General features: G+C 43.6%; 1 protein-coding gene across 3 annotated transcripts in view; it reads left to right on the forward strand.

Annotated features, from left to right (window-relative positions):
- The window catches only part of LOC307271374 (ephrin type-A receptor 4-like), a 60,213-nt gene extending 43,636 nt beyond the window's left edge, over positions 1–16,577 (forward strand). For 2 of the 3 annotated variants that reach the window (XM_080053799.1, XM_080053801.1), the window contains exons 10-18: positions 360–473; positions 1,407–1,592; positions 5,564–5,625; positions 6,499–6,708; positions 8,144–8,293; positions 8,714–8,910; positions 12,046–12,204; positions 12,698–14,051; positions 15,689–16,577. In XM_080053799.1, coding sequence (XP_079909925.1) covers positions 360–473; positions 1,407–1,592; positions 5,564–5,625; positions 6,499–6,708; positions 8,144–8,293; positions 8,714–8,910; positions 12,046–12,204; positions 12,698–12,812 — 1,193 coding nt within the window. In that variant the 3' untranslated portion in view covers positions 12,813–14,051; positions 15,689–16,577. The remainder of the gene's footprint in view (positions 1–359; positions 474–1,406; positions 1,593–5,563; positions 5,626–6,498; positions 6,709–8,143; positions 8,294–8,713; positions 8,911–12,045; positions 12,205–12,697; positions 14,052–15,688) is intronic. The other variant, XM_080053800.1, reaches the window with a different exon arrangement.
- Positions 16,578–24,375: the final 7,798 nt, after the last annotated feature.

Here is a 24,375-nt window from a genome sequence, read left to right on the forward strand (position 1 = left end):
CCTCACCATGCTCCAAACACCTCATTATCAAGTCATCAGCATTGTTATTTGCCTCCCACAAAAAAAAAGAAAAAAAAAATTCAAGTTAATGAGCTCCATCTTCATTGGAGTCAGCCGTAGTGACATGAAAAGGCAACGGAGTTAGAGTGTGAAGCGAAGTATGGAGAGAAGAAAGGAGGAGGAGGAGGTGGAGAGGTTCCACAGTGGAAGGCGGTATAGCCTGCAGCGCGATGGAAATAAAGAACAGATGGAGTGTATAGTTGCCGGAATGAATTAACCTTCACATTTCACTCCTTTTCTTTCTTTCTTACTTTCTTTTGCTTCCTTCCTTTCTTCCTTTCATCCTTTCCTTTCTTCAGGAGTGAGGATATACGTGGACCCCTTCACCTACGAGGACCCCAACCAAGCCGTCCGGGAGTTTGCCAAAGAGATTGACGCCTCCTGTATCAAGATTGAGAAAGTCATTGGCATCGGTAAGGAGATATGTTTTGTTTTGAATCCAGCGACCATTTTTTTTTTCTGATGGCGTGCGAGTGGGGAGTGTTTCCAGTAAGCCATATTGTAATATACTTTGGATAAAAAGCATCAACCTAATGCGATAATAGTATATTTGGTATTTGCTTTTGAGCAAATAGCCAGCTCCCAGCATATTTCTTCTTCTTCTAAGGAATTCAGGTTTGAGTGAGACTGTGTGCGCTCTCATGTGCAGTCCTTGAGAATAAAATAAATACATAGTGTTCTTTGACGAAACCATTTGGTCAATGATGATTTAAAAAAAAAAAGAAAAGAAAATAAATCTGGGGAGGCTAAGTACATTGTCCGTGCTATTCCCGTGGCCAGAGAAAAGTCATCCAATGACAAAATAATAAAGAGAAAGAATCAATATCCATTTCCCCTCTCTCTCTCTCTCTCTCTCTCTCTCTGCTCCAGTGGGTGTGAGGAGGAGGGGAGTGAGGGATTAGTGGTCTGATCAATGTTTAAAGTGGACCCCTTCTAACCCTGCACACACAACCACACACACACACACACACACACACACACACACACACACACACACACACACACACACACACACACACACACACACACACACACACACACACACACACACACACACACACACACACACACACACACACACACACACACACACACACACAGACTAACACACCAGAACATTTTTGAGTTTCAAACACTACATATCCGGCATTTTCTTTTACAATTCTGTGCACCAATTTGTGCCTTTTCTGTATTCATTTATGGTGGATGTGTATTTATTTCTGTCAAGGAAAAGACAACATTCATGTACCCGGTGCCACAGATATAATTTGATCTTTTGGAAAATGAAAAGCTAGCTAGCTAATATTCCATATTTTTCAACTGTAGCTGTTTTTTTTTATTTTTAGGTGAGTTTGGCGAGGTCTGCAGCGGGCGCCTGAAGATGCCGGGCAAGAGAGAGATCTGTGTGGCCATCAAGACGCTGAAGGCAGGATACACTGACAAGCAGAGGCGGGACTTCCTGTCTGAGGCCAGCATCATGGGCCAGTTCGACCACCCCAACATCATTCACCTAGAGGGCGTCGTCACCAAATGTATGTCCGGCACGTGACATTTTTTTAAAATTTTTTATTATCCAATTGAAGAGAAGGCATATACTATACATACGGGAAAATGCAGTACAACTCAGCTCTCTCTCACACGCACGCACGCACGCACGCACGCACGCACGCACGCACGCACGCACGCACGCACGCACACACACACACACACACACACACACACACACACACACACACACACACACAATTATATTATAATGACACAGAAAGGACATTCATTTCTGCTGTCCTTTTGCGCCCTTTAAAAAAACTCTCACAATTAATCATGAACGAACTACGTCTGCGGTTTTTGGGTGACTTTGGAGATGGGTGAGTGTAGGGATGAACCAGTATGGTGAACCAGTTGTGTGGCACTCTCTGTCTTCATTATCACACACCTACAGTAAATCTTAAGATGCACAACTGCTTATGTTGCATTTGTTTAAGGATGCCTGCGTTTGCACATATAAATGCTTGTATTTTGTGCATGTGTGTGGTGTCCAGACGTGCCATCCGGGGTATCCCCAGGTGGGCTCTGTCCAGATGGAAAGGGTCCAGTGTTGGTGTGGAGGGGGGTGGGGGTTGAGTTAGAGGTATAGCTGGGCAGTTGGGGAAAGAAGGGGGGCTCTAATGGGTCCAGGAACAGAGCCTGTAGCGGGGCACCAGGCTCATTAATCATGGTGTCAGCTGTAAATGTGTTTGGGGTTAGGGAGTGATACCCTATCCCTCCTCTATCTGCTGCTGCACGGCCCACAAAACACCGGCCAAATCGCCCTCCCGCTGCACTCTCTCTGTCTCTCTCCATCGCTCTCCATCACTCTGTTTCTCCATACCTTTTTACACCTTTCCCCCCCGATTGCTATTTGTAAGGCTAGTGTGTGTGTGTGTGTGTGTGTGTATATGTCTGTATGCGAATGTCTTGTCAGCACATGTTGGCGTGCGTGCACCCTTTGATTGCATGCATGTGTGCGTGAGTGTTACCATAGCTGATGGCCGGTCCTCGGCTCGGGTTAGACGGATGAAGTGTCTTAATGCGTCGTGACACAACATCCTGGCCCTATCTGTACCAGATAACGCCGTCTCTTTCACTCTTGGACACACTGTACACTACACAGGCACACACACACACACACACACAAACACAGCAGAAAATGAACAGCAGCACAGGCAGAATTGTTTATCACCTATCACACCTCTCACCGTGGAGGGAACCACCTCTCAGACCTCACATGGATGGAGGGAGAAAGGCAGAGGAAAGAGGTGGACAGATGGACAGGAGGAAGGAGAAGAAATGGGATCCAAGAGGGCAGCAGACAGGGAAGGTGTTAATATAGACGCAGACAGAAAGAGGCAGGAAGGAGGTGCTGATGGATTAGAGGAAGGACGGAGAACAACTGTGGGAACGAGAGAGAGAGAGAGAGAGAGAGAGAGACAGAGAAAGCAGAGCGGTGGTAGAGCTACTGAACCGAAGGGCTGAAGGGAAAAGAGACGGAGCGAGGCAGATAGGCAGATTCAGATTTCAGACAACTTTATTCATCCCAAAAAAGGGGGCTATTCCTTTGTAGCCTTCCCAGCCATACATCCATTATAAAATCAGTCAACCGATAACTACATCAAAGGACACATATTAAGGACATGGGACAGAGGGTAGTATCATTTACAATAAGAACTATATTCAAGTCAGTAAATAAAAATGACAACTCCCTCTCCAACTCCTTCTACTAGTTCCTTTGAGAGGTTCGACAAAAGGTTCAGGGCAAATTAGTCCTTTACACTTGAGTGTGTCAGTGGAATCTATTAAAAATCCATTATTTGAATTGCACTCCCCTCTCCATTACAATCAAGTTAAAAGGAATTCTCAATCTGGCGGACTCCGTTTGCTGGCATGTCCAACAGATCCCAATTAAGCCTTATTAATTATGGAGGAACTCCAAATAGCACTGAAAATACATAAACGTGCAAAAATCTCTCATTTAGGTTAGCTGGCTGTAGTCCACCATCTTGAATGCCTCTGTGTACTTAATGTTTCCATCACGCCAGCGTGTAATTAAAATCTAGCCTCCATTAAGAGCTCGAAATCAGGCTGGATATGTTTGACGGATGATTTACATAAAGTAGGAGCGTGCTAATTTGAAAAATAAAATAAAAAGGTCTGCATTTAATAGCCATAGTCTTTGTTCGCTGCAAACGCCAGGGCCTCTGGAGAGAACGTTAGACCAACGTCGCCCCGTTATTGTCCCCCCTGTTGAATTTTTTATCCCCTTCTCCCGTTTTTGATGGCAGGTGATAATCGGCCCATTGGCGGGGCCCTTGCCCAGAGTTCATTGCCAAAGGCGGCGGGGCTTACTCAGTAAACAAGGAATTAGCATGCAAATGGCAAGGGAGGAAGAGGGTGGGGCTGGGAAGGCGGGAGTTTAGGGTCGCAGGTCAGACGCTCCTCAGACTGGATTGGGGAGCTGTCAATCACCGGCTGGCCCCCGGGGCAGAGGCGCTCAACAAAGGGAACAAAGATGGCTGACAGAGAGGGCCCCCAGCTCTCCCCCCCAAACTTTAGCTCCACTACTTCCTCTTTTTTTTTCGGGGGGCATCGCCAGCTCGGCCCTGTAATTAATGGCGTGCCAATCACGCGGCGGGTATAAGGCTCTGACTGACGGCCTCTTGGCACGATGAGAGGCCCGCTGTGGAGTGGAGGAACTTCACCTTCGAGACCTCAGCTGCCAACCCTCTCTCTCTCTTTCTCTTTCTCTCTCCCTCTCTTTCCCTCTCTCTCTCTTTGCTGCTTTGGGCAGTGCATTCTGTGCTGCTGGAGTGCACCAGAGATTTAACACAACCCTTCTCCCTCAAGGCGTTAGGGTTTAAGTCAGCACTTCTCTTCAGCGCAATAAGCTTTTAAGTCCACCGTTAACTGTGCCACTCGAAATGGAACTGCGAAGAAACAGTAAAAAAAAAAAACAGTTTCTAGGAGAAATTTGTGGCAGCACTTTTGGGGCATGTGTTGCCGCCATGGCTGGTTAGGCACCAGCTTGCTGCCATTTTGGGACAAAAACAAGCTGCCCTCCCCTTCTTGTTTCTCTCTCTCCTCCTCCTCCTCTCTTCTCCTCATGGCGGCTATGCTATCCCCCCCTCAGTCCTATGGGGCACAATGACAGACAGAGACACACCAGGGAATGTCAACCCTCCCCGCAAGCCTGCCCCGACTCAGATAAAGACACAGACGCTCCCCCAAGAGGGACAGAGAGGGGACAGGCAGAGGGACGGGGTGAGAGAGGCCAGAGAGGAGTGTCTGGGTGAAAGAGAGATGGAGAGAGAGATGGAGGACAAAAAAGAAAGCAATAGAGAAGAGCTAGCAGGAGAGTGACAGATGCGTGGAAAGTTGGCAAAGGAGATAGAGGGCAAAAGGGAAAGTGAGTGACATAAATAGCGTGTCAGAAGGATACTGAGGGGGGGGGGGGGACTGTGATGAGACTTTGGATAATTCGTCCAACGTCAGTTCATATTTGCATAAACACAAGATGTTGCGTGTGTGTATGTGTGTCTGCATATGTGTGTGTGTGTGTGTGTGTGTGTGTGTGTGGGTTTGTGTGTGCTTTTTCTTTGAGTGGAGATGCCTTTGCATGTGCAGTGAAATAAGAGGGACGTCAGGGCAACCGTAACGCTGAGCTAATTAAATCACTACGGGACAGAGATGGATGGCCTAACACCGCACACACACAGACACAGACACACACACACACACACACACACACACACAGAAACACACACACACACACACACACACACACACACACACACACACACACACACACACACACACACACACACACACACACACACATTCCCTGGAGAGCCCCTTCCCCTGCCGTGTCGGGCTGTGATGTGCATCGTTTACCTCCATAATCATCTGCCTTTCATTCTCTCACTCACTCTCTTCCTCTCTCTCTCTCTCTCTCTCCCCCTCTCTCTAGGTAAGCCCGTGATGATTATCACAGAGTACATGGAAAACGGATCGCTGGATGCATTCCTGAGGGTCAGTCATGTGTTTCTGTCTGCACACATGTATAACACTACTTTTGGCGTGCTGATCCCCATCTTATCTCTGTAATGTCATCCACCCCCCCCCCCCCCCTCCCCACCCCCCACTACCCCGAAATTACAAGCACCGGTTCAGAAAACATTCGCCCTAATCTTTATCCTTCCCCCTTGATCGACTTACCGTTTATCCGACAAGGAGGCTGGCGCAGGTTTCACCTCAGCGTTTCCAGGGTTCACTGCGCTTGACATTTTTGATGATGCCTCGCTACTTTACCCAGTGAATATGTATAGAGTTAGACCAAGCAGAAGTAAATGAAAAAAGGAATGTGCACTTGAAATGACACTTGACACGGATGGGCATAAATTATATTGCACAAATCAAAACAATGGTAGGCGTAGCAGATATATGAGGATGTTTTGTAATGATTCTGTCTTCAGCCGTAACATATTTTTATGATGCATCCATCACCGGGTAGAAAACATTAAATGTTTTAACATAGTTATATAGTTTGAATCTTAGATAATATCTTCATGAGTTTTGAAAATATGTATAAACAGTTGTAAACCTGCCTTTGAATGATTTGTACAGGCATATTGACTGCAGTAAGATTAGTCGCAGCCTAGGCTCTGTAAGCAGGCATGTCAATCAAAGGTTAATGTAAATCAAGGGGGGCCATAGTAGCCAGCAACATGCCCGTTTAATATAAGATAAGATAAAATGCGGATCTTGAGGAAATATTTGCTGATTTTGACAATAAGCAATGTCCAGGATTGCTGAATGTTGAACACATTTCAAAACATTTAAGATGCCATCGGGATGATATGAAGAGTTTTTGAAACAATTTTCAATTTTTTTTTAATTCTGCAGAAGAACGACGGGCGCTTCACTGTCATCCAGCTGGTGGGCATCCTGCGTGGCATTGCGTCGGGCATGAAGTATCTGTCAGACATGAGCTACGTTCACCGCGACCTCGCCGCACGCAACATCCTGGTCAACAGCAACCTGGTGTGCAAGGTGTCCGACTTCGGCATGTCCCGAGTGCTGGAGGACGACCCAGAGGCTGCGTACACCACCAGGGTGAGTGTGTGTGTCTGTGTCTGTGTGTGTGTGTGTTTGTGTGTGGGCGTGTATTACTGTTTCTGAGGACTTTTTCTGTTTACACAATGATATTGTGGGGACGTACCTTCCTTTTGGGGACTGAAATGGAAGTCCCCATAAGGTAAGGCTAGACTTAGGTTAAGGTTTAATGTGAAGGGTGGGGTCAGGGTGAGGGTCAGGCAAGTAGTGGTTATGGTTAGGGCAAGTCTCCAGTAAATGAATGTAGTTTATGTAATGGCGCTTTTCCACCGCAAATGTAGCTCGACTCGACTCAACTCGACTCGACTCAACTTGGTTTGGTAGCAGCACGGGTCGTTTTCCACCGCAAATAGTACCTGCTGAACGTGGGCGGGGTCGTCGTAAGGGGCTGAAAGCCTACTCCGGAGCAAAGTAGCAGAGCAGAAATTGCGAGCAGTTGTTGCACTATTAACTGAACCAACCGCCAAAAACACGGATGAAAAATGTTTAAGAAATACCCCCCTTGTATCTGTTTGCTAAAAGAAGTAGAAGAATATTGCTACGGGCCATTAAAAGGGATGGTTGTTGTCCCGATGTGTGACTCTGCCACACAGTCAGCTGTAGGGATGCGTCACGTACATCCCTATGCACGTAAACACGGGCATGATAAAGTTGACTGTTTAGTGCTTGTTTCAGGATACGTGTTTTCAAATGCAAGCCGTGTCTCAGCCTGAATATTTTATTGAGGTAATCAGTTCAGTCCGAGGCTTGTAATGTAATCGCTCGCTATCATGTCTGTCCCAGCTGGCTACTAGCCTAGCTGCTAGCTGCCCTACATGTCTCCTCTCGTATGATAAGTAACTTCCCCAACAACCAACACTGGGTGAGCTTAGCGAATATATGGAAAATAAATTCAGATCTGTGATGCAAATCAAATGAAAGAGAGCCAGAGAAGGCTGCACGCGGCGTAAATACACTCAAAAGTCCCGGAGAGTTGGGGAGAATAAACAACAGAATGAAGCCGGTAGTCTCTGGCCACTGATTGGCCAGACAATAGTCTCTGGCCAAACAGTGGCCGGCCGTCTGCCGACATCACCTTTTAGCATCGGCTCAGCTCGCTTGGAACCTAGAGCGAGGCGATACCAAAAAAGCAGCCGCTACGTGGTACCAGGTACCATGAAATTGCGGTGGAAAAGCCAAAAATGCGAGTTGAGTCGAGTCGAGTCGAGCTGATACCATGCGGTGGAAAAGCGCCATAATATCCCCACAACATGAGGAGTGAATGATACAAAACCGGTATGTGTGTGTGTGTGTGTGTGTATGTCTATGTTTGTGTGCAGTCCGTGCGTGTGTGTGTGTGTGTGTCTGATTGCAGTCTGTCTGTCTTTGTGTCACCTTACTTGTCAGTGCTCTTGTCAGCTTTCATTAATCTATCTGAACCCCGTTTCCATCACAGGGAGGGAAGATCCCCATCCGCTGGACGGCCCCCGAGGCCATCGCCTACAGGAAGTTCACCTCGGCCAGCGACGTGTGGAGCTACGGCGTGGTCATGTGGGAGGTCATGTCCTACGGCGAGCGCCCGTACTGGGACATGAGCAACCAAGACGTAAGGCCTGGATGGAAAATGGAATCACATGCAAAAACAATCGTGAATGATATTAATATACTATCTTGAATTAGGCTGGATTATTAGGAGCGCAAACAATAATTCCCACTTTCCTTTTAAAAAGATAATTCATTATTATTTCAACTTTGCAAATCAAATTACATATAAGGATGATAAAACAGAAGGCGGCGTATTCCCTTTATTTCTCATTACCGATTTGAATTTGCATTTCTAGAGCCGCTAATGATGGTAAAGGATTTCATTTATGCACGAGCAAATGTCTTGCGTAGGCGCCTGAAGTCAAAGTTAGGAGATGAGATTAAAGCACTTACCCTCTGACGAAAAACCGCATACAGTTTGTATTTCACTTGAACTCAGGAAGAAAATGACTTACAGTTACATTGATCTAACTGTCTGTAGGTGATCAAGGCTATTGATGAGGGCTACAGGCTGCCCCCGCCCATGGACTGCCCCGTGGCCCTGCACCAGCTCATGTTAGACTGCTGGCAGAGAGAGAGGGCGGACCGGCCCAAGTTTGGACAGATCGTCAACATGCTGGACAAACTGATCCGCAACCCCAACACACTGAAGAGGACAGGGGGAGAGACCGCTGCCAGGTGAGAGGGGGCACTCCAATAATACATACTGTATGGTTGTTAAAGGTGCACTATGTTACTTTGAGTGTGTCAGAGAAGTGAACATTTTCTAAGTCGTATTCTCATAACTGAATAAAGAAAACTTTCCACATGGGTAAAATAATATCCCCTTGGAACACCGTTTGAAGTTAGTAAGCTACCTTAAAAGTTTCTGTTTCACTGTTGTTGTTTACAGCAGCAGGGCCCACAGTTTGGTTTACAAACATATTCTAGTCTTACGTTGTTTGGTGCCAGGTTCCTCAAAATAATTTTGTATGGATTTATGATGACAGAATTATTCAATACTAAGAATTACATGTAGAGAAAACACGTTTTGTAAACTAACTGCAGGCTCTTCAAATGTAAACAAATCTCCCCTCCCCTGAAACTACATAGTGCACCTTTAACACACAAATCAAAGAAACAAAAATACTAAATGTTTTTATTCACTTGTTACCATTTTAGCGCCATTTTGCCCCATCCATTGCCAAGTTCCAGTCCTAGTTACTCTTGATAATTCACAGAACACACACAGACAGAAACGGTTTTCCTTGAAAATGTTTTACAACAGAAAGAGTCCCAAACTGTTAAAATCATGGCTACATACCACTGATGTTTATTGGGAGTTGGTAAAATATGTTAACGCTGTAAATGTGACAAGATGTGATGAATTCTCTGAGAATTCTGCTAACATAAAAGCATTTTAGAGGTCACATTATTTAGGAATATTACTTTTCATAAATCAGCCTGACTTTACTACTGCAAACTCAGCTCAAAATCACACTTCCAAACATTGGCCAGACATTGGCTATGTGGCTCCATATGATCCTCTCGTTTCCTCTTGAATTTACCATTAAAGTGCAGACTGGCAACCCATATGCATTATTGTGTTAAAAAGCTAATGTGCCTAAACAAACATATGCAGCGTTTACGTACTCAATATTCTGCCTCTTACACCAGAGCAAACACACTCTCTCATACGCAAACACACACACACACACACACACACACACACACACACACACACACACACACACACACACACACACACACACACACACACACACACACACACACACACACTCTCTGTCATACACAAACACACAGACACACAGACACACAAGCTCGCCTATTCTCTCTCTCACTGGTGTTTACATTCACCATTAAACCTTATCTACCGGCAACGCGTGGCTCTTTCAGCACAAACAACCCCCCCCCCCCCCATAATGGATGTCTCTGCAAACTATAGCTTTAATGGTGCTGTACACTCAGGAATGTAAGCGCTCTAACATGGGAGGGATTGAGGGGGGTTAGAGAGGAGAATTACGATGTAACGGCGAGTTAGAAAACAAACATGACCCGTTCAACTCCGACACCATTACTCAGGAGCGGCTAAACGTGTTAAGAATGACCTATGTGTGTTAACAGACTTGCTGGACAGCCAGTGTGGGACTCTGTTTGAGTTTTTAACGAGTGTGTGAGTGCACACGAGTGGGTCACACACACACACACACACACACACACACACACACACACACACACACACACACGCTCACCTAATGGGACACGGTGAGAGAGCGGGATGGGAGTCCTCAAGGAGTAATTAGCAGAGCTGAATCCTATAAATGCAGCTTTTTACAGTTACAAGATGGGAAGGGAAATTAGAATGTGTGTGTGTTTGTGTGTGTGTGTGTGTGTGTTTGTCTGTGTGTGTGTAAGGAAAGGGATCCTAGTGCATAATCTTTTTTCACCTACTGTGTAGAGATGGCTTATTAAAGAGCCCAACATCCTATTCTCACGGCCCGACCAGACGCCTTTTTTTTTAAAGAAAAGATGCAGGGTTGGAACGATTAAGAGAGAGAGAGAGAGAGAGAGAGAGAGAGAGAGAGAGAGAGAGAGAGAGAGAGAGAGAGAGAGAGAGAGAGGGAGAGAGAGTGTTTGTGTGTGTGTGTGTGTGTGTGCGAGTGAGTGAGTGAGAGAGTCACCAGAGCGCGGTGAGATCGCCACCGACTGCAGACTGGCCGGCCCCATGTAAATGTTTCATGGCCCGCGGTGCTGCTGCGGCAACGCTCAACAGAGAGAAAGGATTGGAGGGTGAAAAGAAAGGGGTTAGAGTTAAAAAGCAGGAGGTAAATACTGCTGATGAATAACTGAATGCAAGGAGGAAGAGGAACTCCACCGTGCCGTAAAAAAAATTCAACTCAAGTGTGCCCGGGCTGTGTGTGTGTTTTTTCTGTAACATAAGGATTAACTAACTGTGTCGGTCACACCCAGGAGGAACCATGTTTGCCTTGGCTGGGTTTTGTGGTAGGAGCTGTGAAAATTAGGGGACACAGAACAGAACAGAACAGAACAGAGCAGAACCCAGAGTCCATTGCGGAGGAATAGCGAGAGAGAAATGTAGCGTGCTGCAGTTTTTACAGCTTTGTGGGTAGCTTTCTGTCAGCACCCGAGGTGTATATGTCATGCCCTTCTGACACTACAGTAGGCTATACAGTGTCTTAGGGAGGAATCAGGGGGAACACCTAATTCCCATAATGCTGTCTGTCTTTGGCTGTAGTTGTCATGAATCAATGGTGTTCCAGACTGTGTAGAAAAAGTGGATCATTAACCTTCACCGCGTCAAACAGCACTTACACAGAGCGTAACTTTTATTGTCTATGTGCACAGACGGTTGCACACACATCATGGTTATGGGCTTGAAGTAAAGATGCATCACACGTCAGGGTCGCTTCCCACACAATTTTAACAATATATTTTTTATAAACTTTTCATGACTTTTCCATGACTTTTTTACTTAATTTCCATGACTTTATTTAGGCTTTATTTCACATAATGAGACTATCCCTCTACAGCCATGTGTTATAGTATTTAAATGGTTTAAAACACTAGCGAAAATGAGTAACTTTTCCAAAACATTGATCTTACAAAAACATACATTTCAAACCATTACCAAGCTTGGAATTTTTTTACTTAACGTTACCAGGAATTTCATAACTGTGGGGAACCCTGACACGTTTGACTGTGACTGCAGAATCAACAGTTCGGACAACATCTTTAAACCCGAAAAAATCTCATTAAATTAACCACAATTTTCTCTATCCTCCACCCCGCCAGGCCTAACACCACCCTTTTGGAACCAGGCAGCCCCGAGGCGTGCTCTGCTGCGGGCACGGTGGACGACTGGCTGCAGGCCATCGGCATGGAGAGATACAGCGACAACTTCACAGCCGCCGGATACACCACTCCAGAGGCCGTGGTCCACATGACACAAGAGTGAGTAAAGAGGGGAGATGGAAAGTGGAAAAAAGGGGAATTCCAAGTTTGTCAACGCGGCGAAAAACACTTTAATTTAAGAGGGCAATCCTGTGAAAGGACTTTGATATTTTTTCAGCCCGCAAACTTAGCTTAGCATAATGTCAAGTAACTAGCACGTCTACATATGACCAATGAACCTGCTCTATGTCATGTCCATGGTTTGCAGCTGAATCAATTTGCTGACACATTTTGCAAAAAGTCTTTATGCCTAAAAGGTTTCTCAGTCCGTGTCAGTTGTCTGTAATATTTTCATTTTTCACCTATTAATTCAATTTTGCGCCTGCCGTGTTGGCAAGAGAAATTTCTTATTCAGCAGTTAAAATGTCAGGGCCAGTTTCCAGTGCACGGCTGTGAAATTCATCATGTGGATCGGGTCTACGCGTGTTTGTTATTGTTGTCTGCCGTCCTAAAAGGCCTCTCTCTTGTCTCCTTGCATTTCTTTTTTTCTCAGGGACATGGCTCGCATAGGCATCTCCTCGGCAGCACACCAGAGCAAGATCCTGACCAGCGTGCAGGGAATGCTGTCCCAAATGCAACAGATGCAAGGAAGGATGGTTCCCGTCTGAGATTTTAAAAGCAAAGAAGAAGAAAAAAGGGGAAAAAAGGAAGCTAGAGCGACTTTGTTTCTTATGAAAAAAATTAAATAAAAAATCAATAAAAAAAGAGATTAAATATAAAAAAGAGACAAATAAACTATGAAGAAATAGTTTACCTCATCCATGCACTTTAAATTTGGATTTAGAAGAAAAAGAAGACGTTGACGAAGAAGAAGAAACAAAAGTGGTGAAAACGGCACTTTTTAAAATGAAAAACAAAAATCTGACCTTTTACTTTGCCCTTTTTTTTAAATGTTGCTTTCGGAGAATGGGAACGCTTTTATGGATGGATGGATGGATGGACGGCTGGAAAAGTGCTTCCGAGGAAGGCCAATCTGGAGTGCCTTTTAATGGTTTTGGAAGGAAAAGTGAGAGAAGTACTTTTTTACTTCCTCCTCTTTTTGGGCAGAGTGTTGTTTCTGGAACCTTTTTTTTTTCTTTTCTGGAATAATCCGCAGAGCAGATTTTTTTTTTTTTTTTTCCCCGTGACTGTGTTTATTGTACATGAGTCGTTTTCAGTGCGGGACTACTTTGCAGGCAGGCAGGCTAACCCCCCTTGGCCACCATTGTTCCCCTGCTCAGCTGGATCTGTTTGATATCTCACGGACAAAATGGAGGAAAAGTGACCGACCGTCGTGTCTAAACAGTGGATCTCTGAGAAGGTTGAGGAGGGTTGGATTGCAGTGGGGGGGAGATGGAGGTGCACGGAGAGGGCTTTATTTTTAGCAAGCTTTTTTTTGTGTGTCTCTACTGGCTCCGTTCTGGCCTTGTTTTTCTCCCAGAACGCTGTATTTTGTTGCCCTCAGGACGTCGCTGAGAATGTCTTTTGATCTACCAGAGGATCCTTCTTCCCACTCCCCATGTCTTCCCACCAAAAAGAAAATGCCCTCCTACACTACGGATAAACACACAATTTGGATTTTTTTTCCCATTCATCTTCCACATCTGAATCAAAGCCCCCCCCCCCCCCCCCCCCCCCCCCAAACACAACTCTTCCGCAACCCCAGCTAACCCCCTTTGCAGCAGTTGAATTGCTTTCATAAACTGGACGTGAGAATGAAGGATTACTATTGGCAGGATTTATTTTGGAAAAAAAAGGACGCAGCAAAGGCAATATGGATGCCTTGTGAATTTCGATTCATCTGCATCATCAGCGCCAAGAAAACAAACAAGAAAATACACCAGAGGATTACTCAAACTGTCATCAAGGTAAGGATCAATATTTTTCTTCTCTTCTTACTTCTAACTCAGCACAAAAAGCCCTATTGAACTCAAAACAAATAAAGTTAATGTATTATGATTACAGTGTGCTTCTAATACACAACTATGTCAAGTCGCAGAGAGCCTAAAAGATGTATTAACCCCCCACCCCCCTCCCCCCCACACACACACACACACCTCTACCTCATCACTGGCCCCCATCAGCTCCACAAACTCTGTTAATTAACAAGCGAGGGCGGCGCCATCAGGCAGCCAGAGCAGATCAATAGCCACTGGTCTGTGATCAGTCTGCAGGCCTCCACGCCGCTGGCATGTTAATGAGCAGAATTACACAGCAGCTTACTCCCAGTCAGCAGAACAGAGCACCACACACCTTGAACAAACCAAAACCTTTTTCCAAGGAGAGAGGAGAAGGTGCCTATTAGGTGGACACTTTGTCTTGAGTCAATGCATACATAATAGATAATATGTTGCCATGGTACCAGGCAGGTCTTAGAAGCTCTCATCTTGATTCACTTATGTATTTTGAAAATGTATCTTTCTAAATATTATTGACTCTTTTTGGTTTGGCAACATTTCCATTTTTTAGACTTTTTGAACAGCACCCAAATGTACCCACGCCCACAAGTTAATAAAGCATGGATATAGCTGTCTCAACATGTTCACCAGTGATCTCACCCACTTACATCAATAGTTTCATTTAGGTGACGCCATTGATTTATTTTAGGCACTTAGTCGCCAGTTAATTAGGTATTGTAAAAGTAGCTAAAACTAATGAAGTCGAAAACACAACAACCCTGCAATAGATCCTATACCCTCAGGAAGGTTACAATGTTCAGTTTGTTAATGTTTACACAGGTGGCATTGTAGCTTTGTGGTCATTTTGGAGCCTGTAGTTTGTGGTGGTGCTGAATCGCACTGCAAATAACTGCTTAATTATCTTCTCAATTATGATTATTATGTATTGATTATGCTCCTAAAATCACTGAAAGAGTATCAAAGCAGTACAAAGCAAGTTAGTCTCTGAAATACAAAAATACAAAAAATCATTCAATAGGCTTTTTTTAACATGAAACAATTCCTATAATACATATTTAAAGTCAATGAGCTGTAATGAATCAATAATCCTTAAGGAATGTTGACGACCGTACAAATGACTTATTTCCGTTGGCATTGCAACAAAGGACGGTGCGGTTGCACTGGCTGTTTAATCCGTACGTGGAGTCTCCCTATAACACACAGGCTATTAGTTATATGTGTCGGTACGCTTTTGATGCGTGCCAACAAATCAAGGGGCATGTTTCCTATATTATGTAAACACAGCAGCATGTGGCGAACACAAGTTAATACGTCGTTGCCACGAAATCCATATTTTTCCCCCCGTAGGGGCGGCCGCTTGCTCGCCGTCTCCAGGCGCTCTGGGCTTTGGCATTGGGGTTTTTGTTTAGCAGATGAGTCGAATGTTCCATGGAGGCTGGAGCTAGAGAGAGAAGCAGCCATTGTTGGTCAGGACTGGATGCCAAGCAGAAATTGTTTATATTCAAAACCGCCGTGACTGATGCAGCCTCTCGTTTCCTCTCCTCTCCTCTCCCCTCCCTTTTCTTTCTTTCTTTCTCTCCGTTCAGCTGCTGCCGTCCATCACTAACAGGATCCTGGCCTTGCTTTGCTCGCTCGCCGCCACGACAACCCAGAATACTTCCTCCACTTCCTCTTTGTGTTCCTCTTCCTGCTTCCCGAGTGTCTTCTTCCTCCGACAAAACCCAGATGACAAATCCAACCTGCCCCCGAGCATCTGGGACGTCCGCCCGTCACAACGCGTCAACTTGACAAACTAGGCTGCCATGTGCTTGTGGCCATGTACTGGAATTACTATGAATGATTTAACAGCATCAAAAAAAAGAGACAATACGAAGAATGTAATATAATGGAGAAGCCCTGCTCCAGCGGATAATGTACTTTTTATTTTGAAAGTTTTGTTTCATTTTTTTTTTCTATTGTTTTGTTCTGTTGTTGTTGCATGTAAAGTAACAAACGTTTGATTTGAGCGTGCGAATGGGATGACGCGAGGAGTGCACGTGTGTGTGTGTGTGTGTGTGTGTGTGTGTGTGTGTGTGGGTGGGTGTGGGTGTGTATGTGTGCGTGTGTATAGCTGTATGAGCGACAACGTCTATGAAGTACTATCAGTAAATGTGTCTGTTTTCATGCCACTGTGGAGGAGGAGGAGATATCAGAGATGTATTTGCTTATGACATAAAAAAAAAGAAAAACCCTGGACTTTGAACTTTTTGCTTTTGTGTCGTCTAAAAAACGATCTATAGGGTGTGTTGCTCCCATGGTGAGAACCCTACTACCACCGCAGCAGCATTTATTAAAAACAGCTTTCTGGAATGCTACCCATTTCTGCTTTTGGCAGTGACAGCGAAAACGGACACAGAGACACAGACTCAATGTGAATTATTGCCTCCTGTCCGGAGAAACTAAAGTTTGGACTCTCCGAGGTCAAGGAGAGAATGTCGGAACCATCTCTCTACTTGTGGAGGGGAGGGGGGGGGGGTTTGAAAGACGCACCTATACACAACAAAGGATCAGACAAGTGAGGGAAAAGGTGTTTTAAGAAGGGAAAACTGTTGGTTACTTTTATTTTTTCCACAGCACATCATACAGCTACAGGTTTAACCCAATGGACTATATTCTTTTTTTTTTGTTCCTTTTTCTCTTTAAACTATACGTATGTGAATGTTTTTAAACTCGTAAGTGACGCTCCATATACAGTAATACAAGAAGAACACCTCCGTCCTTAATACAGCTATACAGCTCTTTTCTTTTATTTTCCTTTTTTTTTTTTTGCGCTGTTCTTTTGGGTTTTTGTCTTGGGAAATGAAAAGGACCTGTTTGGAAATATGCAAGACATGTAGGGGAAGGACAAGGAAACCAGAATGTACTGTAAAATACTTATTTCCTTTGCTTAAATGTTGGACGATTTGAAAAAAAAAAAATAACGAAAAAGAAAATAACAAAAACGCAAGAGTTAATGTTTGTCATTGTATGCCTTCCGATGCCATATGATCTAGCCACGTAGATCTAACATTCTCTCAACCTTTTTTTGTACATTTTGTTTTTAAATGATCATGTTTTTTTTTTCCTTCTTTGGCCTTGTTTTGTTTTGTTGTCAATGAGCTCTAGGTACATGTAACTTATGTCATTTATTTATGTCCTTTTATATCTTGTAAAATAATAGCCTAAAGTGAAGAAAATAAAGGGGTGCCAAAGTGCATTCTTAATAAAGTAGAAACCATATGATGATCTCCCTGACTCTCATTCACACACACACACACACACACACACACACACACACACACACACACACACACACACACACACACACACACACACACACACACACACACACACACACCAACACACCAACACACACACATACACTGCATTGTCTATTGCAAGGGCCGTCAGCATTTTCACCAGCTATTGCCGTCATAAGGTTTGCAGACGAGAGCTGATCACCTAACTATCATGCACTGATTACTTCATTATATGACTGCATATAATGGAAGGGGTTATGTAACGGCAGGAAGAGGCCGTGGCACATCGAGAGGTTGCTTTCAATTTTTCACCATTGCTCTGTGGAACCTAAACACACACACACACAAACTCTCTCTCTCTCTCTCTCTCTCTCTCTCTCTCTCTCTCTCTCACACACACACACACACACACACACACACACACACACACACACACACACACACACACACACATAGCCAGTATGTTGGCAATTTATCCCCCGTGCAGCACATGCTCAGCAGATATCATGACCACGGACTCGCAGGACTTGGCCCTCAACTCCTGTCAGGCCTGGAAGCGTTGAGCGAGCGTACCTCACTTGGCGCCGCTAATGTATGTGTGTGTGTGTGTGTGTGTGTGGATGTATGCGTGCGTGTGTTTAATCAGAACAACATCTGCTTCCTGTACTCATTTCCAGCAGCGATAAACCGCTGATTGTCCTGAGTCTTTGATAAGGGGGGGACCAGTTCAGTGAGGGAGCTCGGGCGAACGTGGAGCCAAATGGTGTTTAAACACAATTCCTCAGAAATCACCAGCACAAGGCATGCATACATTAAAGCTCTGAAGTTTGCAATGGGAGATGTTTATCGGCCCTCAGAGGGAAAGTGTGCCTCCTGCGCAGATTGGCAAGCGGAGAGGGGGAGATAAGTGAGGCTGAGTTTGATCAAACAGTCCTAAACACAGCGTCTTTGCTTTTTTAGAATTTAAAAAAATATGTATATTGGCATGTCATTTGAAGTGTCAAATTTATATTAGTATATCTGCACAAATTGTTTAGGCCTACCTATTTATCTTTTAGATGTCAAAGTGCTAAATGACAAGTCAGAATATTACAGACGGGGAAAGGTCAGGGTATATAACTTATAGATATAATGTAACTTTGCCAGTTAATTACTTACATTAAAACAATTATTGGATAATTGTTTGTATTAAACAAGTTTCAGATTATTTTAAATATGTATGCACATGTGGCTATATCTAACTGTGTACATTTGTGTCTTATTAATGAAACAAACATCTAGATGTTGGATAAAGATGTTAACCAGAGTTAACATCTTTATTTCATTTTTACAGCATATTAATATCCAGTTTTACAGAACAGATTTGGGGGAATAATGCTATGTACAGCTCTTACATTTTTGGCATGTTTTTAAGAACAACATAATAAATAGGACAATAAACAACATATTAAAAAAAATATTCTCTTATAACCTTCAGAATAGTGCTAAGAATGATTATGGAAATGTTTAGTTGATGTACATACTTTAGAAGTTCAGAGTATTGAAAAAAAAGTAGGGGGTGCCCTTAGCTCAGTTGGTAGGGCGTCCCCCCATGGGCCTCGGCCAGCAGCGGACCCGGGTTCGATTCCAGCCCGCGGTTGTTCTCTGCATGTCACTCCCCTCTCTGCCCCATTTCAACACTGTCTCTACACTATCAATAAAGCATAAAAATGCCAAAAAATATCTTTAAAAGAAAAAAAGATGGTTGTAGGAGAAATATTCAGACTCAAGAGTTAAATAAGCACCTAAATGTTAATGTTGGCCCTTTTATACTATGAAAGAAGATATGTTATGGAAGCAAAATAATCGAAAATCAGAAAAGAAAAACAATATTTTTGCCTGCAGTGTCCCATCTTAAAGGAAATTTCACAACAATTCCAAAAAATATTTCACATAAGGGTTGTATCTTTCCCAGCTACATACAAAGTGGGGAACATAGGACCCGGGGAACATAGGTATACGCTCCCGTGATTAAGCTACTGACCAACAGACTGACCCACCGACACAACAATTCCCAGGCCCACACTGCTAGCATCGCTAAAAAAGAAGAAAAGGGTGTGTTTGTGTGTCTGAAAGAAGTAGACCGGGTGGAGCAAGACAAAGAAAAGTGCTGAATGCAGCCCTGAATGCAAGCCAACAGGAGGACAGAGGGGAGACAAAGTGAGAGGAAGGAACGCAGACAGGGGAGAGTTTGAGAGTTACAGCAGGTCACATGGAAAGGAAAAGCTGCTAGACTTGGCTGATCGAGGTAAGCCCAGTCATGTTGAAAGTTCAGGTAGTGGCCATGATTCGGCTGGAACGCTGCCTCTCTCTCTCTCTCGACACACAATCATCACAATCCTACACCTCTGTCAGTAAATCCTCTCTTCTTACCTCAGCTTCGGCCCAAGAAAATGATCTCTCAGGTTATTTCAGCCAATTATCCCTTTTTTTTTACGGGTAAAAATGCAGCACAGATGGTGGGAAAAAAGAACATCCAGTATTTGGATAATAGCTGCGTTTATTTACCGCTGATATGAAACTTCAGATTTACAAAGAAATATCTGTCATGTGGCTAATGCTAGCCTGTGGTTTGCATTTATGTTTTTACAGCTGGTGTTTTACTTTCAAGAACAACTTTAATGGTATATACACACTTTTTAAATACCTAAACAAAGTAACTGTTGTACTTATTTTACAGTACAGTGAAAGCACATGAAGGCTCGGCAGTAGGTTTCAATAACAATATTATTGTTGATATGTTTCCAATGTTGATGTGCATCTCCTTGCAAAATCACAATTATCAAAATAAAAATAATTACGATTTTTCGCCAAACGAACTGTTCCACTACTTTGCATTTCATAAAAAAACAAATATGTCACATTTAAAATATAATAATTGATTGTCATGTTTTTATTTTATTATGATGATATATGCTTGAACATTCTTAAACTTCAATTTAAAACAGTCCTATTCCAAGACTTACCTTTAACCAGCACATACTGAGTGTTAGACATGTTCTTCCACATGTATGTCTTCAGCTTGTTAAGTTGTATAATACAAATATATGTTTTGTTGTTGCTGTTACTTTAATTTGAAGATTCAAGCTGAAGTGTATTGGTCCACAAGGAAGTTTAGAAAGCTGTGATTGCAGGACTCTTCAGGTTGAAACTGTTCTATAAAACCTCTTAATTTAAAGTTGAAATGCATTTGTGTTTGGATGTTATTGTTTGAGTAACGTTCAAACAATAAAGCAATTATATTTGGGTGAGGGTAAGCAAGAAGCGCTTAAGAGTTGATTGCTTATTTAAAAATCAAATAACCCAAATGTATCAATTGAGTATGAAGTACTTTTTTGGTTCATGATTGTGAACAATTAGTGTTTTGGTGATGCAAGAGGATTTCACATGAAATAAGACTACTGCAAAAAAACAATGAGTCAAATTGTGACAGTAAATGACAAGCGATAAGCAGACATTTTTATTTGAGTATTTTTTATTGAACTGTTGTTATTGGTCTTATTGCTATATGTCATCCCCTCACCCCCACCCCGACCCACCCAAGAAGCCAAGTCCTGCCTTGCTCTGTGGTTTTCGGCAAACCGGAGCACCCAGAGTTAACCCTTTATAAAGACAGAAGCCAGTAGTTGAGACATTAGCTGATTTAGACTAGAGGCAGGACTTGAACTCTGTATTTTTATTCATCCTGAAAGAAAACAAGAGATTACCAAACTGTTGCCCCCAAAATGAATGCTACACTGCATGTAAAGCTGAATGCTGTTGTAACTGGCTTGAAGATGACTTTGTCCTTAAAGGAGGAGTATCTAAAGGTGCCCACCTGCCCTGAGCCCTGATAAGTGGATGGCGATGAGATGATATATGTTACAAGTTCTTGTTTTTTTAACCAATAGCTAGTGTCTAATTGCTGTGTGGTTTTCGGGAAACCGGAGCGCCCGGAGTAAACCCTATGATGTTACACTGAGGTGGTCCTAAGAACCCCAGTCCTGCCCCACATAATGGTCGGAGTAGAGGAGAAGATAGATGACTTAGACTAGAGGCAGGACTTGAGCTCTGTTTTGCATTAATTTTTGGAAAGAAAAGAATAGCGCCCCAAACGATAACCCCTCAATTTAATACTACCTTACATTTCACCAGTTACTTACCTCTATACTTACTTCTGCATTTGAAGGCTGAGGAAAAGGGCATGAAGATGACTTTTCATAACGGATGAGAAACTAAAGATGGAGCAATGTTATTTTGGTGGGCTCCCATGTTGGAGCAGAGGTGCTCAACTAACCTGACCCAAGAAGAGCAGATGAATATGACATGAGATGATATATGTTACAAGTTCTTATTAATGAAACCAATAGCTAGTGTCTATTTGCTGTGTGGTTTTTGGGAAACCGGAGCACCCGGAGTAAAACCCATGATGTTAAACTGAGGTGGTCCTAAGAACCCCAGTCCTGCCCCACATGATGGAATAGAGGAGAAGATAGATGGCTAGGACTAGAGGCAGGACTTGAGCTCATTTTGAAAGAAGTATGAGTGCTACATTCCACTTAATACCTATTTCTAGTAAAGGGCTTAGAAATGACTCTGAATGTAGCAGAAAGGAACCTGCAGAGGATATAATTCTCTTTTGGTGGTGCTATCAAGTCATACTTGAAAAATGAAGCAATGCATTTTTCAAGGTCTGGCTCCCCTAAATACATTGAGACCAGCACCATCTCTGCACAGCCCCACTTTTTGCACAGGTCCTTAAATACAGCCTTGTCCAGTTTCTTAAATGTTTTTGGGGTGATGTTAAAATCTGTACCCTCAATCTCTGCCCATGTGCTTTCGAAGATACGTTTGATGATCTCCTCGGGGTTTCCAATAGTCCATCTTATCTTAGCTTCGCTGAATGTACGCGAAACCAGCTTCTCAACTAGTACTCTCACCGACATCTTTCTTTGTTCTTCCTTAGCTTTGTTATCTATGACAATTTCAGTTGCAAAAGGCTCACTCACTTCCACAGCGGTGACCTCCTTCAACTCTGTTGGTGACCCAGCGCCCATTAATGCCAGTGCCACCCTTCTACTGTGGCGGAGGACCTGAGTGTTAACCCACCAGCCCATCAGTGCAACAAAACCCCAAACTTTTGTCCTAATGTCTGAATACATGTGGTCATGTGACGGAAGAACCGTCACATTCCTGCAGGTTGCCTCTCTTCTAATCGGTTCTGGGTTGATATCGGGCGCCACCCCATTGGTAATGTGAGTGTAGAGGAGATCTGATAGTTCTTGTGTAAATACCAGCATGTTATCACTGGAAACATTTTTAAATTTACGAAATACACAAACCTCCTTTCCACTCTGTGTGTCACCCTCCTCTGTCAAGAGTAGAGAGTTGATACTTTCTATCAGTGACTCCATTGACTTTTTGCTGTCAATCTTCGGGTCAAGGTTGAACTGGTTTTTCAGTTTTGTAACTAAGTGATGAATGGATGCTTTGGCGAAGCGCTTTGCGAAGAAGTTCTTCATCTTTCCTCCGACTCCTTTCATGACTGGTTTGGCCATCACTGGGGATTCTGGACTTGTGTCTTTAGCACCCATCTCCTCTGAACTCTTTTCAATGATGAGCTGAGTAATGTCATCTGCTGCATGATCAATCTCAATAGATGTTTCCTTCAGCAGCAGCTCATAGTCAGAGTCAGACACATCATCCAAAAGAGGTTCTATCATTTCATTGACCTCCTTTCTAATTATATCCTGGACAGCCTTTGTTGTTGCTTCCACCAAGCTGTCATGGGAGGAAAGGTTTTCAGGGGTCTCAGCTTTTATGGAAACTGAATTGGTATTCATTGATGACTGATATCCGTCATCAATGACTACCAACGCAGTTTCTTCACTGTCCCTCTGTCTAACTGGTCGCGGTAAGCACAGAGTCTTTAACTTGCCTCCAAATGCCTGAACCATTTTGCAGGCATGATTAACCATAGTGTTCAGTCTGCGGGGGGGAATGACACGCTGAATGACAGTCAGTTCCGCCCTGCCCAGACTGCCAGAGAGGGCAGAGGTAACACTCTCTGCAATCTCCTTTCCTAACAGGTCCGTGAGCTGTTTTGAGCTGGCACTCTCAACCTGGTCTGTTACTTCCAGAACCTCGGCAAAACATTGAGGGAGTTTGTCGCCCAGATTTGACAACACATCCTCCTCAGACACAACTACATTCATGCCCCTAAGAGCCTCCACTAATGCCTTGCACACTGTTGCTATGATGTCTAACAGCAGGTCGGCCAACATTATCTTTGTGGCATCATCAGCGGTCCCTGATTTCAACAGTGTCCATTGTTCCACTGTCATCCGTTCAAAAAAGTGTTTGATCAATGGACGAACACCTTCCACTGTTATCTGAGGCAGCTCCTCTGTCACAACTGGTACGGCTCCATTGATGGTAATTGCTTCTGTAGTTTGATCCATTTTGTTTGATCCTTTTTGGTTTCTCTTTTCTAAACTCCTTGGTTATTTAGTTTTCACGAACAATTTTGTCAGTAACACCGGCAGTGAAGAAGACTAAGAATGTTCTGACAGAAGGAATTCTCTAGAAGTTCAAATGTAATGGTCAGGTGACATCAGAGGCGTCAACAACCTGAGATCAAAGGATCTTCAGAGATCAGAGGAATACTGTCCATAAAGCTCCGCCCCTCAACACAGCCAGTCAGAGATTAAAGGAATACTGTTCCAGATGCCCCGCCCCTCAAAACCGCGACTAAAAAAAAAGAACTGCAGCCTAGCAACAGTTGCCAAGCAGTACTTTTTTTTTTGCTTAATTTTTTTGTTTCGTCTTCTGATGCAGTTCGATGGAAATATTAAGGCATGAGTTTTTCTACCAACTTAATAGCAACACTACTGATACTATATCCCAGTGATAGTGATCAGACAGTGATCCCTGCTTCTAGGGTACTAGGATACAGTTTCAAAATAAACAACATTGAA

Source organism: Ammodytes marinus (assembly GCF_949987685.1).
Source record: "Ammodytes marinus genome assembly, chromosome: 3".
In the NCBI taxonomy this organism is placed as follows: domain Eukaryota; kingdom Metazoa; phylum Chordata; class Actinopteri; order Uranoscopiformes; family Ammodytidae; genus Ammodytes; species Ammodytes marinus.